At 37.3% G+C, this 17,011-nt stretch overlaps 1 protein-coding gene across 1 annotated transcript; it reads left to right on the top strand.

The window, feature by feature from the left end:
• Window positions 1-310: 310 nt before the first annotated feature.
• On the top strand, window positions 311-15,675 carry PRL (prolactin). The gene is made up of 6 exons (XM_011962769.1): window positions 311-404; window positions 6,053-6,177; window positions 8,556-8,731; window positions 10,364-10,471; window positions 12,679-12,858; window positions 15,327-15,675. The coding sequence occupies exons 2-6, from the start codon at window positions 6,150-6,152 to the stop codon at window positions 15,516-15,518; spliced, it is 684 nt and encodes a 227-aa protein (XP_011818159.1). The 5' UTR covers window positions 311-404; window positions 6,053-6,149; the 3' UTR covers window positions 15,519-15,675.
• The last annotated feature ends 1,336 nt before the right edge of the window (window positions 15,676-17,011 follow it).

The raw sequence follows: 17,011 nt of genomic DNA, 5'->3' as shown, positions 1-17,011 counted from the left end.
CTGAGAGCTGCTCTGCGTGTTGCACGATGTTTAGCAACATGTCTGGTCTCTGCTCACCAGATACCAGCAGCACCCGCACTTCCAGTTAGGACAGTCATAAACATCTTCACACATTGCCAAATGTCTCTGGGAGGCAAAATCACCACCTAACTGCTTGACCTTTGAAAACCACTCTTTTAGATCGATGGGGTTCAGAACACACTACCCCAAAATATGGCATCTTGGCATTTCAGAAAATAGCAGAAACAGGGAGTTCACTCTGCGAGCTTTTCCCACCCTTCTCCCCTGAAGCAGGCCATAAAAGAATCCTCTGACGTTTCTATAAAGTAGGTCATAAGAACCTTCATTACAGAAGTACCCTCAAAGACAGAGACACCCAGAAGAATCGGGACATACAGGCTTTGGTAAGTTCCCTATAGTATCTTAGATCATACTCCTTTTTGTACAATTATATTTCTACATGACTGTTCACTTTTTATCAACCTGAAGCATAAAAATACACATTTCTCTGTTTCTTTGGTTCTTCATTTCTGAAGGCTCTTTTTCATGTAAATTTATATTGAATAAATCTGTACGTTTTTATTTTGTTACTGTCTTTTGTTATAGGACTGTCAGGCATGAACCTATCTATGGGCAAGAAAAGGAATCTCTTTTCCCCTACAAGATGTGTCACTTGTATATAAGCATTTAATTGGAATTTGCCATTTTTAGAGAAACTGAGTCATTTTCTTCTTTTAATAAGTAGATTTATCTCAATATACTTGATTTTATTCTGCCCCCTAATTGCATATTTTTGTTGCCTACATATCCTTTTTTTTCTATTTTCTGTTAAACGGAATGTCTTGTGTTTTGGGTGTGTGAGTGTGTGTGTGTGTGTGTGTGTGTATTTTCTTTTTCTGACAACTTAAAAGGTTTACAATCTGTTTTCCATTTTTGTAAGGGTTACAGTCAGAACTTTGCATCATCTGTTGAAATCGTAACTGATAAAAATCAGCTTGACTATATCTATTGATTCTCAGATATAAACCATTTTTAAAAATAAACATGTTCATACTTCCACTTTTGATAAGTGTATTTTTAGTTTCTTTTTAATCTTATTTTCCATTTATTTTATTAGAATTAGTGAGATCCATGATTCTGTGACCTGCCTTTCCCACAAGACTTCTTCATCACCTTGAACTTCTGCATTCCCATATGTCATTTAAAAGCCTAGTATTATACATGTTTTAATTACTGTTGGACAATAGAGCACTCCATCAAAGAATTAACTCTTATTTAGTGTCCATTTTCTTCTAGATCAACCGCAATGGTAAGGAGCTTTCCTAAAAAATAATCCCTTTGGTTATACTGATAAGACATGAATGAATAAATAAGAAAAAAAAAACTAAGCAGATATGTCACAGCTAAGATATTTTAGACAAATTCTAACAGAAAAATGTATTGGAGGATAAAGGGTATGTAGGCTGGATTTGAAGGGTAGCATTTTCTCTGAAGAGCCTGCTCTACTTTTCAATCTGCATCTTTCAATATAGGCAAAAACACTGGCAGTAGAGGAAGTTAGGGGTGATAGTGTGTCAGCACATGCATGGCCCTAAGAGTTGTTACAATAGCAAAATACTTCTCAGCACAGACCCACCTCCCTGACTTCCCAAGTGCCCTGATTCCTCTAGACTCCCCCAGCCCCTCGCATAGGTCAACCCCTACAGTCTCACCACTATGAAACAATAAAAAAAAAAGAATGCCTATCATTTCAGGGGGCCTCAGGCACGCTGATCTATTGCTATAGCTTTCTGTTCTATTTGTTGGTGTCTGTGCTAATTAGAATTTTAAATTATAAAATTTAAAATTATCCCTGGAAGTAAGCATGGCTGAGAGTCCCATTTCCTATTAGATAATAATAAGAGATGATTAACAGATAGACAGGTGATAGATAGGTAGATAGATAGATAGATAGATAGACCAGTTGATCCCTAGCTAGAAGTAGGCATGCTTCAGCTCTACTTTCCATCAGATAAGAATTGTGTGTGCCTATGCCCATACACATAATATTAAAGTGTGAGGAACCTTTCACAAGGAAAGTTATCCACCTCACTTCTGATTAGCATACAGCTAAATATTTAATTATTTTGCCAAAAAAGAAAACACCATAACTCTCAAAGAGTGAGATTCACATCTGTGAAGTCTCTGGACACATCATCCTTAAATCTGGCATTATTTTATATCAGGCATTAAAATTTGTCCCAAGGCACACATGACTCAGAACAAGCATGTGACATATAATTCATAGAGATCTCATAGAACTAGATCAGACGATATGAATAGTATAGCAGTAATTAAAAGAAAAAAATAAGAATTGTAGGGGAAATTTCCAAATGCTTCCACTGTGGTTTTCTTATTTAAGGAGTAAATGCCCTCAAGGAACTGACAAGAGATTAAGAACTTGCATTCTGGGGTCACTGAGGGAAACTGAGGATCTCCAAAGGCCTAGCAAAAACAAACACTGAACACGAACACTTCCAAAAGAAAACAAAAGCATGTGTTATTATTGTTAAAAGAAAAAACTTTAGAAAAATTGATTTTAGCAGGGTTTAAATGAGCAAAGAGACAATTAATGAATGAGGCAGCACCCTAAATGAGTAATGGTTTAGAGAGCTCCTCCCTGCAAAGTGAGCGGGCAGTATTTACAGACAGAAAAATAAAATGACAAACAGAAATAGCGCCATTGATTACAGCTCCTCCTTTGCCTTATTTGGACATGTCTGAGCAGTTTGAAGCCTGTAATTGGCTGAAAGCTCAGCTGCTAAGATTGTCCAAGATTCAGCTACTTGTTACAAGAATATATTCTTAATTTAGGTTGCAGTTTGTTTACATACTAAGTTAGATTGCAGTTTGCTGAAAATGGGGCAGCATTAGGCCAAATTCAATTCAACAATATGTATGAAGTTAATCTAAATAGTAAGATGCAATTAAGTCATTGCATTTTGCTTATTCTAAAAATAGTGCCATTCAAAAAAAACACTATTGATCTTTTCTCCAATGTGCCCTTTACATTGTCTAATATTTTATACAGAAAACAACACACATACTATTTAATTTTTCAGTCCAAGCATTAGAAGATGACTATTCAGAATTTTTCAATTCATAAACAATACACCTTTAATCATTTCATATTTCACTTTATTTAAGACAATTCACTACTAATATAAATTGAAATATCTTTGTGATACATTTATTCTGAGGATTTTTTTAACTCTTAATTTCTTTCACTCTTTAATATCCCCTAGCATATCTTGCAGTAGACACCTTTTAAGTTATGTGAAGACATTTTTTGTTTTGTTTTTTTGAGATGGAGTCTCACTCTGTAGCCCAGGGTGGAGTGCAGTGGTACGATCATGGCTCACTGCAACCTCCGCCTCCTGGGTTCAAGTGATTCTCCTGCTCAGCCTCCTGAGTAACTGGGACTACTCGGTGGGTGCCCGCCACCACGCCCAGCTGAGTTTTGTATTTTTAGTAGATACGGGGTTTCACCATATTGGTCAGACTGCCTGATCTCTTAATCTGCCTGCCTCAGCCTCCCAAAGTGCTAGGACTACAGGCGTGAGCCACCGCACCCGGCCTGTGAAGGATTTTAAATATACTTTGCTTCATATATGACAGAAGAAAAAACAAAATTATTCCAAACTTTAAAACAGATAAACACAAGAAAATACAAACTTTGTTCCAAATTAGGAATAAAAACCAATCTGATGTTACTTAATGTTAAAAATTAGAGTTCTTTAGAAAAGATGGCAAACTTGTTTATTAGTTTCGGGTACTAAACATAGTATGGGAATTTTAGCATCATTTGGGCTATTTATTCAGCTACTTGACGTAAATCAATCATCAGCCCCCAGTTTCATCACAAGACCTCAGACCAAAAATGGCAAACGAAGTTTTGTAAAGTTTTAAAACATACAACGCGATTCTTACTGAACTTCTTTATTGTTCTAAATTAAGGGCACAGTTTGATAAAGAGAAAGGCTGACAAAAAAGCACACATAAAAATTAAGGTGAAAGGGGATAACATGCACAGCAGTTAGAAGAATAGGACAACTATGATTTTTGCATAAAATATGTCTTTGCATTATTTATATATTGCAATATTCCATTCACAGGAAATGTGAGGCTGTGGAGCAGCAAGGAAACACACAATAAATTTTACGGAGAAACATGTACCTCTTTGCAGTCAAATAAATCGACTGACTGCCACTGAATAAACACAGCTTAGGTTTTCTTAGATTGCTCTTATCCTGGCTATCTACAAATGTTGCAACACCTTTAAATTTTAGAATTAAGTTGTCATTGTCAGTTCTTGTAACAGATTTTCTTACTCTTAAGTTTATGGGAGAGGAGGAGAATATAGGATAATATAAATTTCTCTGCCACACAGCTCTGGTTTCTTAATAATTCAGACTTTCGCCATCCAAGGAGAAAATGAATACCTAATGTGAATATATGGAATCCTGACCCAGTTTTCAGATTGAGAGAGTCTATGAATCATCACATTTGATGTTTATGATTCAAAATGCAGGATTGCCTTAAACTAAGGCAATTAGGAAGATAGTTTTTCAGAGACGTTAGTCTTCGTTAAGATTTCTAGGTCCCCATAAGAGCACTTAGTCAGATAATTGCTAAAGCACATATGTGGCTCTAGGAACTATGGAAAAAGTAAATGCCACAGGAAGATTATTTTTTAAATTACCTCATTCATCAGTCTATTGTAAGAGACAGCAAATTTGAAACTAAAGGTCACAGGCTGCTTTAGATGCATGGACTTAAAAATTAGAGAAAGTCATCAATAAAACTTAGTTCTTATTCATTATAATCATTTCATTCAGGAAATTTTCAAAAGGTGAATGGAATTTTTAAGCCCATGAAAGATGAATTTTTGTCATCTTAACCCCGGAGTGGCTCAGGGTCAGAGAAGGTAGAGAGATCATAAGTTAATAACAGTTTACACACTCCTATCCTTGAAAAGAGTGGAAATTACTGGCTAGAATTTCAGTTTATTACATGGTATAGCAGGATAATGGGTGTAAGTGTGTGTGTGTGTGTGCACGCACGTGTGTGTTTGCCCTGGAAAACTACTGTATCACTTCCCCAAAATAAACTCTTAAATCAGGGGTTATAGCTTGTTTGTCTTAGAAGTGGGTCCGCAGGATGTTTACAAGAGAATTCATTTCCCAGCCTTCCTCACATGACTCCTGATTTTCCGTGAAGTAATAATTGTTCCTTCATTTAACTCAACTGTAGAATTATTAGGTTGGTGCGAAAGTGATTGCAGTTTTTACCATTTAAAAATAAAGCCCAAAACCGCAATTACTTTTGCACTGAACTACTTCTTTCATATTCTTGACCTTTAGTCTCTCCAGGCTTCTGTTTCTTCATCTGTAAACTGGAGAGAATACCACTTAACACATATGTTAAAATCAAAAGAAATAAACAGATGAGGATGTACATTGAAAGTACCCTACAGATATGCTATTTTTAAAAAGGCAAAATGTATTTTTAAAAAGACAAAATGTAAAAAGAAAAAAAATGAGGGAAATTTAATGACAGTGTAACAGGGGACTGAAAATTCTGATTTCTCAATCCTTATTCTATATCTCTTGGTATTTAGTGTAAAAATGTTTAAATCCTTACCTAGCAATCTTGAAGAAGAAACTTGATAACTGATAATACGTGAGACTGTTACTTAAGTGAAATATAATCCCATATATTCAACAAACTGTAGAGAAATAAGATAAATTTTAAAGTAAATGACTTCTGTAGTTTTATAGATCCTCCAAACCAAACTAGTCTCAGATCTCACCTTCATCATCTCTCTCATTTCCTTTTGGCCTAATTAATCAAAGTCCTTCCTAGAATGTTTTTTTCTGGCCAATATGTCTTCCTGAATATGAATAAGAAATAAAATACCATTTGATGTTTGAAATTATGGGGGTAATCTCAGTGACGGAAATAGATGACCAGGAAAAGGGAAACGAATGCCTGATTCATTATATTCATGAAGATGTCAAAGGTTTATAAAGCCAAGATCTGGGAAAGAGAAAACCGTAAGACTTCCGGATCTCCTCTGGTGAAGTGTGTTTCCCGCAACGATCACCAACATGAACATCAAAGGATCGCCATGGAAAGGTATGTGTGACAACTCACTGGGGTGTTGGTTGTATCAACACTCCTGTGGGGGGGATTAATGTGAAATTTTAACTAATAAGAGGTTGCAGGTTTACAGTGTTTAGAAGTGCAATCTAATGATTGCTCTAGGAAGCAATTATACAAAGGCACCATAGAACAGAACAATGGTTCTCAAACAGGGAAATCCTCTCTTCTCCCAGAGGCATTTGGCAACGTCAGGAGGTGTTTTGGGTTGTCTTAACTGAGGTGGGGACGTGAGGGAAAAGTGCTATTGGTACCTAATGGATAGAGATCAGGGATGCTACTGAACATCCTTGAATGTACGGGACAGCCCCCAGAACAAGAAAGTATTCAACTCAAAACGCCAATAATATCAAGATTGAGAAACTCTGGACTAGAATAAGACTCAAAGAGTCTATGGGTCCAATTTCCCACAACTCTTAAAGGGACAAAGTAACATTTTCTGGTTATCAGGCCTCTAATGTGGATTGGCCAACTCAAATCAACCTGATGAAACTTTCAATTGTGAAGCCATAAAATAGACACTAATAGCAGAATTGTCTTTTCTATTCTTTGTCAATTTGGTTCAAGCCAAATGACATTTCAAAAGGAAAAACAGGCTGCCTAGTAATAACTAATCACCTTTACTTTCTTGATTGACATTTGCAAGGAAAATAAATTAGTAACAACCACAAAATTTGTTTCTAATGAAATGAAGAACAAAAACATGTGTCTATTTTATCTCATCTTGGGCTTTAAAAATCCCTTCCATGCTAAATGTGCGGATAAATGTACTCAGAGATACAGAACATCTATCCAGTTGTGAATTTCCTAGACCTGCTATTCCAATTTCTCTATCCACAAAGCACATTTTATTTACACATACAGATAAAATATACATTTGGTTTCATCATATGATTATAGTATGCATAAAATAAACTTTTTGGAAGCATCATGTTTTTGAAAAATTAAAAGTCTATAATAGGAATCATCTCAAACAAAAATTTTATTTTACAACTAAAAGGTCACTTCCTACACTAAACAATTTTTTAGGTATTTTTAAGTGTTTAGGTTTAGGTACTTTTTCACAAACTAATCTTTAGCATTTGTGTAGTTTTCTCTTGGATATTTCCGATTGCATTTATTAAAGGTTTTGAAGGACTTAAGTTTTGTGATAAACATGGTTTTATATTGGGCATTCTTTTGGGGTAGTGTCACTGAAGTTAACAAGTGATTTAAATTTGGTAGCTATATATCATTTCTTTCCTTTTGAAAGTATAAGTTATTGATATGTTACAGGACTGTAACTGTCCATTTGCTGAGATAGCAAATTGATGGCAAAGCTTTGAAAACCTTCAACAATGATCAGAGTGTTTTGTAATTAGAGCAGGAAAAGTGGATAAAATCAAGCTTTCTGGGGCCTCTGTTGTGATGCAATCAATCAAAGGCAAAGAACTTGTTGTTCTTTATAAGCGATGGCAACAACCTACGTAAACACTGAGCCATCACAGCTACTCATGCGGCCCCCATTACACAGATGCAGACTGAGAGCCCACAGGTGTACGCAATGTGACAAGACGATGTGCAAAGACCACAGTATTGGCATCATGCCTCTCTCACCCACTAATCATACAACTTGGGGAAAAATCACTTAACTGCCCTAAGCCATCTGTTTCATCAATATAATTTGATGATAATTACAAAGGCCCAGTGTATCTCACAAGGTTATTATGAAGCTCAAATATAGAAAAAAAATTTAATGCTTTTGGCAAAGTGTCAAACAAATACATGGGATTATTACGGTGAGTTAGCAGATCTAAGCTACAGCATTATTTTTATGTCAGAATTCTCTTCATACTCAGTATTAGCAATCAAACAATCATGTGTTTATTCTTATCAGGCAGGATGATAAATCGAAAGGATCAACTGTGCTGTTTTTGTTATATCAGTGTCTAAAATGTAAATTATCAGACACACCTAGTTAAAAAAAAATTACAAACTCCTGGACAGCCTGACTGCTGAAAATCTGCAGAAACTCCCAAGACATTAAACTATCTTAAGAGAATGACCCAAACACCCTAGCTCAGAATTAATTTAAGCTCCAAATATTTGCAAAGTACAGAAGCACTTCTGGGAACCATACAAAAATGCAGGAAGTAACCCACTTCTCAAACTATATATCTGTGCAAACATAATTATATATATATCTACATTTACACAGTGGAAGGCATTGGTTCTTCCCCTGTCCCAGCCATTACAGTACCAAATCAGGCAGCTGAGGGCAGTGGGGAGCAATAAGGCTTTCCTCGGCAGGATTACTTTTGAAAACCTCCGTGGAATAGATCATCTCGGAGTGGTTCGCATTCTTATTTAAGCAGGGTTCCTCCTGCTGCTGCTGGTGTCAAACCTGCTCCTGTGCCAGAACGTGGCCCCCTTGCCCGTCTGTCCTGGTGGGGCTGCCAGATGCCAGGTGACCCTTCGAGACCTGTTTGACCGCGCAGTCGTCCTGTCCCACTACATCCATAACCTCTCCTCAGAAATGTTCAGCGAATTCGTAAGTACCATGCTTCTGGCTTCCTCCCTGAAGGAGACTTCCCATGATCTATTGGGCTGTACTACATGTTAACCTAGAAAACCTCCCAAGCCAAATTTCAAATGTTACACTTTAACCTGTGAAAGAAGACACCAGCTTATACGATGTGGAACAAGAAGAAAGGGACAGTGCCATGAAATCGCAAAGATTCTCAAAGAATGTAATGACTTTTAAATTTTTTCTTTAATTCAGTTTATTTTTAAAAAGTAAACAAAATTTAAACACCTGACCTAAAGCATGCTTAGCTGGGGCTGAGGAGAAGGAAGAGTGTTGATTTCTTATTCTTGAATGTAGGGGTCAGACTCCACAGGCATTCTTTACTTAGCACAGAATAGATACCCAATAACGAAGAACTGCACTGCAGCGAATCGGGTGGATTGAATAGAATTAAACTGAGCTGAATCCATGCTGGGGAAAATAAACAATTAATAACTTTTCAAAAACCCCAAAATGCTAGAAATCATTTTTCTGGGAATTTCAGTGTATGGATTTATAATTACAATAAAGGGCTAGTTTAGAATTGGAAACCAGTGCTTTTTTCTTTCTTTTCCTCCCTTCCTTCCTTCCCTCATTCCTTCCTTCCTCCCTTCCCTTCCCCTTCCTTCCTTCCCTGCCTCCCTAGTTCCCTCCCTGCTTCCTTCCTTCCTTCCTTCCTTCCCCCCTTTCTTTTCTTTTTCAGAAATATGTACTCTATTTCTGAATAACCTATTTTGGAAATCATAGGTTAACTCTTCTAGGTCAATCAAGGAGCAGACAATAGATTACTGCTTTAATAAATCAGGGGCCTCCATAGAGAATAAATGCACATTTATAAAATTATTTTTACTCTCTGATTTCTCTTTCATCCTCCATTTTTGACTGGCCATCTTTTGTCTTCCAAATCTTCCTAGTAATTCCTTTGGACTTTTATAAGTTTTGCTAAAGACTAGTCTTTCCTGTCAATTTGTTAGCTCATTTTTTATTCTGCTCTTATCCTCAGTCCATTGTTTATATTTCCTAAAATTGCATGCCCTGTGTTTCTGATTTATTTTGTCATAATAAAAAAAAAGTTGTATTCCATGTCTATTATGAACTTAGTAAGGTACAGGTGTATGGACTCTGAGAAACTTTTTAGAGAAAAGTTATAATGTTATAATGCCTATTAAAAGAAGTCTATCAGTTTAGGCCCACAGTAAATAAGAGATTAAGTGAATACATGTAAATACATTTGCACTATGTCATTTGGCTCAAATGCTGAAGAAAGATGATTCTCAATACAAAATGTATTGTTTCATATTTTTGTTATTTTTAGCATTTGCTTTCCAAATAGTAACTTGTGTGACTTGTGTGAATGGTAAAAGTAAACAACAAGGGAATTGCAAAGAAGGGAAAAGATTGAGATTTATGAAAGCTAGATGAAAAAATGAGTTTACAGAGATAATGGGGGGGAAGTAGGCAAAAGGGTTACTTTCTTAATTCTTTAGTTTTCATTTTTATGTAGCTCTAATTTTTAAAAATTACACATCTGTCAAATGTATTAGTATTCTGGTAATGGATTCATTTATTCAATGTCCAAACAACCCCAACTAATTGAATTTGTCTCATCATTTCCAGGATAAACGGTATACCCATGGCCGGGGATTCATTACCAGGACCATCAACAGCTGCCACACTTCTTCCCTTCCCACCCCCGAAGACAAGGAGCAAGCCCAACAGATCAATGTGAGTCCTTCATCCAGGCTTTGCACCAAAACAACCAAGGCAGTACACCGTATTATCATGGTGACAGGTTATTAGAGGTGCTGTAATACAGTGGTAATTGTACACGCAGAGAAAAATATAGGAAGAATAAGCAATTGAAAAATTACATTATGTAGTTGATGAAATATGAGTCAAATCAAATGCTAAGTAAAGATGGTAGCGGCAATCTAAATAGCAGATCCGTACATTGTCCTTGCAGATAACATTATTTTAACCAATGCCTTGTCGCTAGTGTTGTATATATACTATATGAAAGTTTGAACTGAATTCGACTTCTGTGGATAAATATACATTTATGCATATGTAAGAAAAACAAATGCAGTTTTATTTATTACATGTTACTCGTGACTCCTACATCAACAGCATGTTACATTACTGACCCCTGCACTATTGGAGCCATCTCTTCTGGACTTTCAAGACTCTACTCTGGTTCTACTTCTGCTTCTCTGACACCTACTTTTTCATTCTTCACTGACTCTTCAGCCCTCTCTTACTTCTTAGTTAAAAGTCACCACTCCCCTCACATACACACACAAAAAAAACAGATCCTGTAAAACTTAATATTTTGCTTTTCACAGCTACAACAATTGCCACTATTCTAATGACTACCAAGTCTGTGTATCAGCCCCAATCATGTATCTCAGCTTCAATCTTCTGTTGCTGTAATTTCTCCCTTTTGGTTGTCTACCATAATCACAGCCTTAACATGATTTAAAACATCTTTATATACATGCCTCCTACAAATTCAACATATTCTCCATTTACAATTTTAGGAATGGCACCAACATTTCTGTCTGCTATGTTCATTAATAATAATTATGATACTAAGAGAAGGAGGAGAAAGAGAAAGGGGAGAAGGAGGAGGAAGAGGAAATATTTATTGAGATCTACAGGTTGAGTTATCACTAATCAGAAATCCCAAAAACTCCAGAATCTTAAGTTTTTTGAGCACCTACATGATGCTAAAAAAACAAAATGCTCATTGGAGTATTTCAGATTTCAGATTTTTAAATTAGGAATGCTCAAATTGTACTACATTGCCAGGCATTTTATGGGCATTACTGTATTTAATCCTCATAAAAATCCTATAACATGAGATACTGTTATTACACTTACTGAGATAAGGAAAGTGAGGCTCAGAAAGGCTATGGAATTTATACCAGTCACATGGCAAATAAGCAGTGAGCCTGGGCTTCATTCAGTTCAAAACCCTTACTCTTAATCATAGTGTTGCAATGCTCCTAGAAAAACTACACTGACACTCACTTTATGGCCTGTACCTCTTTATAGCTCCTTTCTTTCATATCCTCATACATGTTTCCATTGCAATGTCCGTGTATTTCTTCTTTATTCTTTTTGTTACCGCTAGACTAGTTCACGTACTTCTACAAAGTAAGCATTTTACATCAGAGATAATCAGCTACTTGGACTCTCCTACACGATCCTGGTAGTAAGCAAAAACTAGGCAGCCAGAACTCCATTGTGAATTCCATGGTTATTCAAGATAACATTGGTTCCATCTTACTCACCTGCATAAGCCAAGAGAACAGACTGCTCTGCCAGCAGCACGGGGCAGGGGTTGTATAGATCAAGGAAAGCATGTTGATGAATTCCATGTCACCTTCATTGTCTCTTCGTTCTAGGATCCCCAAATAAAACTACAAATCAAAAATTATGAATAGTTCGATGAACAATTTGATTCATTAGTATGAATGAATGTTTGGATGAGAGTGATTTGGGCCCCTTGACATGGACCCCAGTGGAATATATTTCTCACAAGTCAGATACTCTGGGCACCTACTGAGTTCTGGCAAAACGTTAGTTTCTCCCCAAGGACAAGCAAATCAATCAAATACAAAAGATCTTGCTAAGTGGACAGATGGTAGAATTTCAGAGGAAAAACAAAATTCTTCATTTTATCAATTAGAACTCTCATTAGAAAAAGTGGTTATTGAAATAAGCCAGACTTTTTTTTGTAATTTTAGCAAAGTTTAGGCCAATAGTTTAAATTTTACATTTCTACAACTTCTATCACCTAAAGAAAAATATACCTACACATAGAAATAAAAGGAGATATTTTCATCCAGCCTGTCTAAGCAAAAATCACATGTAACTAACCCCATTGTATTTTACCTATTTTAATGCAATTATTCTATACGGTTTCGTAGCAAAAAGACTTTCTGAGCCTGATAGTCAGCATATTGCGATCCTGGAATGAGCCCCTGTATCATCTAGTCACGGAAGTACGTGGTATGCAAGAAGCCCCGGAGGCTATCTTATCCAAAGCCGTAGAGATTGAGGAGCAAACCAAACGGCTTCTAGAGGGCATGGAGCTGATAGTTAGCCAGGTGAGTAGCCTCCTGGTGCTTCTTTGTTTTTCTCATTAATATAAGCGGTGACCTCTGTGATGAGAAATAATTCCCTTTGAAAGAAGAAAATTTTGGCATTCCATATTCTAGACCGCTATTAAATAGAGCAAGAGCCTAGTCATTCATAGTCATAGATTCTCATGTAAATGAATCTTAGAATGCTATTTGACAGATGTCACTTTCCCTACTCTATATGCAAAACCACAAAAGACTTGCCCCTTCCTGAGGACAGGAAGTTAAGTGTTTTCAAGGGAGAGAAAACTACAGAATAGAATCTGCAAGATACATGTTTTCTGCAGAGTATCCCAGGACACGCACTATTGAAAATTCTGGTCAGATGCTTTCTCTTTTCTCCCCTTACCAGAGGATGAGAGTGGGAAGGGAGAAAGAAGAAAACCAAAATCAGATTAGATGAGCCCTCAGCCACTCACCCTGATCTGCTGCACAGACTTGTCAGGGAGGAGCAGATATTAACATGACAAGACAATGACATCAGTGCACACAGGTTGCATTGATTTCAGGGGATCCCACAAGCACTAGATGGCAGGGAGTCACAAAAGAAGGGGATATATCTTTTCTGGAATGTCTTTGTTTTGTAATTTATAGAAAGTTGCCTCATTCTAAATTTTGTTTTTTCTTGGGACTCCAAAATCAAAACTCATGTCATTGTACTTAATCTCCCCCAAATAATCTGTCATATTTAGATTGTGTTAGTATTTGCAATACATATCTCCATTCAGATGGGATAATTTCAACATTAGTGAGATAATACCTAAACAGCTTCTGAGGTTTTCAGGGATAATGTACCATCTAAAGAAAACTATATGATTATAGGAATAATAACAGGAACAATTTTGTATTTCTCTTTTTGTGTACTAAGTACATGTTATCATGTATCATTTTTGTTATTTTCATGGGAGAAAATATATCTAAAACAAACACAAAGTACATATTAACCTTGGAATGTATGATTACTGTAAACCTAATTTCTGAGGTCACTAATTTGTTCTATAGTACTCCACTTTCTGTTCTTTTTTCTCTACCACTTATTTATCTATTCTTGTTCATATCATTATCCCTTACACAGTAAATTTTGTCTTAGGGCTCAAGTACCAAAAATTAAAACTAAAAACATAAAGCCAGTCAATGAATACACACACACACATGCACACACACAGGCGTGCACACACACACACTTTAATTCCAACAAGGAATCTCAGATTTGAAAAATATTCTCACTCTGTAGAAAAAGGTTTAGTAGATCCGTGTTTACATCCAGATTTATACCTAATAGCTCTCCAAACTAGCTGACATCCCTAAAGTTGCTAAAATGGTTACTTGGTCTCTAAGAACTCTGGGCTTTCCTGGTTTGCAAAGGCTTACAGAGTGTGAAGAAACATAGCATGCTCTCTGTTGTGCTGTTCAGCCTCCTTTTGTTATCACAGCCATGCCCCCAACCCTACCACACAGCCCTCACCACTGAAGGGTTGCTGCCAGCAACCCCCTGACCTTTTGTTTTTTTTAGACAAGGTCTCACTATGTCACCCATGCTGGAGTGCAGTGGCATGATCACTGCAATCTCTGTCTCCTGGGTTCAAGCGATCCTCATGCCTCAGCCTCCCAAGTAGCTGGGACACCAGGTGTGCACCAATAGGCCTCACTAATTTTTGTGGGTTTTTTTTGTAGAGATGGGGTTTCACCATGTTGGCCAGGCTGGTCTTGAACTCCTGACCTCAAGCCTCCCAAAGTGCGTGAACCAGTGTAAGCCACCCTGCCCGGCCTGTACCCCTTTCTTGTAGGTGCTTTTCCCAGCACCTCCCAGCCCAGGGACCTCAAAAGAAAGCAATGGTTTCCCCTAGAAATTTGAGGAAATGAAAATCTCCTGACTGCTAAGCAGCTTTTCTTAGTCATGGTCATCACTAAATTATCTGTACCCCAAAGCATCAAGTACAAGTACAATCTTCATCTTTTTTAAAGTTTGTGGAACATACACTAGATAGGGAATAGATTGAGTTCAAAGCAGGAAGGAAATAAAGGATGTCAGGAAGAATAAAGCACAAAGGATACAATAGGGACAAGACTGGGGAAATGGGGAAATGAAATAGTTCCTCGAGTGAGAGCACCGAAGCGGGCTGCTCCATTGTCTCTCGGTCAAATCTTTGTCGATATTTACATAGTACCTTTCCGGTTCTTCATCTGTCTACTCCTGCAAAAACATACTTCATCTGTGATCACATAGATATCAGAAAACCTAAACGTGTATTCTGCTTCTAGTTTTTAGATGAATAGGTTTCTGATACGCTGGCCCAGATATACAAAAATCATTGCCTTTGTCTAAAACTTTACATTCATATCTCATTCTCAATTCTTAATCCAACAGTTAGAAAGAACAAGGACATACAAATGCTAATAATATGAAGAATAAGTCACTGTTTTTTTGTGATTAGGTTCACCCTGAAACCAAAGAAAATGAGATCTACCCTGTCTGGTCGGGACTTCCATCCCTGCAGATGGCTGATGAAGAGTCTCGCCTTTCTGCTTATTATAACCTGCTCCACTGCCTACGCAGAGATTCACATAAGATCGACAATTATCTCAAGCTCCTGAAGTGCCGAATCATCCACAACAACAACTGCTAAAGCCCACATCCATTTCATCTATTTCTGAGAAGGTCCTTAATGACGCATCCCATTGCAAGCTTCTTTTAGTTTTATCTCTTTTGAATGCATGCTTGGGTGTAACAGGTCTCCTCTTAAAAAATAAAAACTGACTCCTTAGAGACATCAAAATCTAAAATGCCGATTTGTCAAAGTTTCTTCACTTCATTTAATAGAAAATCCAAAGAAAATCTATCACTCCCATTGAGAAGTTCTTATCAGAATGTGTCACAAAAAACAGAAGCTAGCCTTGCACATAAGACAATTAACAGCTTACTTTAAAATCACAGTAGATTACTGTGGGTCAAGTGATTAGAATCTTAGAGTTAGAGTATTAATCATGCAGTCATTCTATAAAGAAGATTGAATTCTAGGGGTTCTTTATGAAAGCAGGCATGTTCTGTGAGTTCACTTTCAGTGTTATGACAGACAGTATAACTGCTGTGCAACTGCAGTGCCTCCAAATAGCATGAAGTTTACTGAGCAGTCTAAAAACTGTTCGGATATAAACATGACATAGCTTTCTCTTTTTCTAATAGCTGTATCAATCATTCGCTACTAAATTCCCATCTCTTTTGCATTATCTTACACACATCTTATGTTCTAGCAATTCTGGGTCTAACAAGTCCGGTCCAGTCAGGTTTCAACTCCTTGTTTGTTTGTTTGTTTGTTTATTTCTTATTTATTATTATTATTATTTTTAGACAGAGTCTCACTCTGTCCCCCAGGCTGGAGTGCAGTGACACGATCTCCACCCACTGCAAGTTCTGCCTCCCGGGTTCACGCCATTCTCCTGACTAGGAGTAGCTGGGACTACAGGTGCCCACCACCCTGTCCAGCTAATTTTTTGTATTTTTTAGTAGAGATGGGGTTTCACTGTGTTAGCCAGGATGGTCTTGACCTCTTGACCTCATGATTCACCAGCCTCGGCCTCCCAGAGTGCTGGGATTACAGGCGTGAGCCACCATGCTCTATATTTAAATTATTTAATGCTTTTCTCTCCTTCTGTGATGGATCAAAGGACCCAACAGAGAAAGCAGATGTGGTCAGTTCCTGCAACTTTTCTTTCCCCTCTCTCTTCTGGATTCCTTTACCTGTGTTGGAATGGGATAGAGGATTAGGAGAGATGAAAAAGTTCAAACATCACTGACTTAGTTAGTACTATTGCGCCCTTCCCCGTGTTGACAGGGACTGACCTTGGATTTTCTCTGAGTAGTGGGTGTCTTTCTAGTGGAGTTGATTTGTAATTTCCAAGATACCAACTAGTAGGGATACCACACAGTATAGTTTCTTTCCCAGGGGAAATGCTCTGGCTTGATTCTCCTTTTAGCCCCATAGCTCTGCCATCTGTAGCATTCTCCACGGCCTCTGCTATTGTTCCCCTTATCCTGCAGGAACTCTGTTGAAGAAAACTGGCATGAGGTCAGCTATGTATCAACCACCCCACAGGAAACTCATGCATCATAACCTCTCCA

This window comes from Colobus angolensis, unplaced genomic scaffold, assembly GCF_000951035.1.
Source record: "Colobus angolensis palliatus isolate OR3802 unplaced genomic scaffold, Cang.pa_1.0 Scaffold6, whole genome shotgun sequence".
In the NCBI taxonomy this organism is placed as follows: Eukaryota; Metazoa; Chordata; class Mammalia; order Primates; family Cercopithecidae; genus Colobus; species Colobus angolensis.
This window is presented reverse-complemented; position numbering and strand designations above follow the sequence as displayed.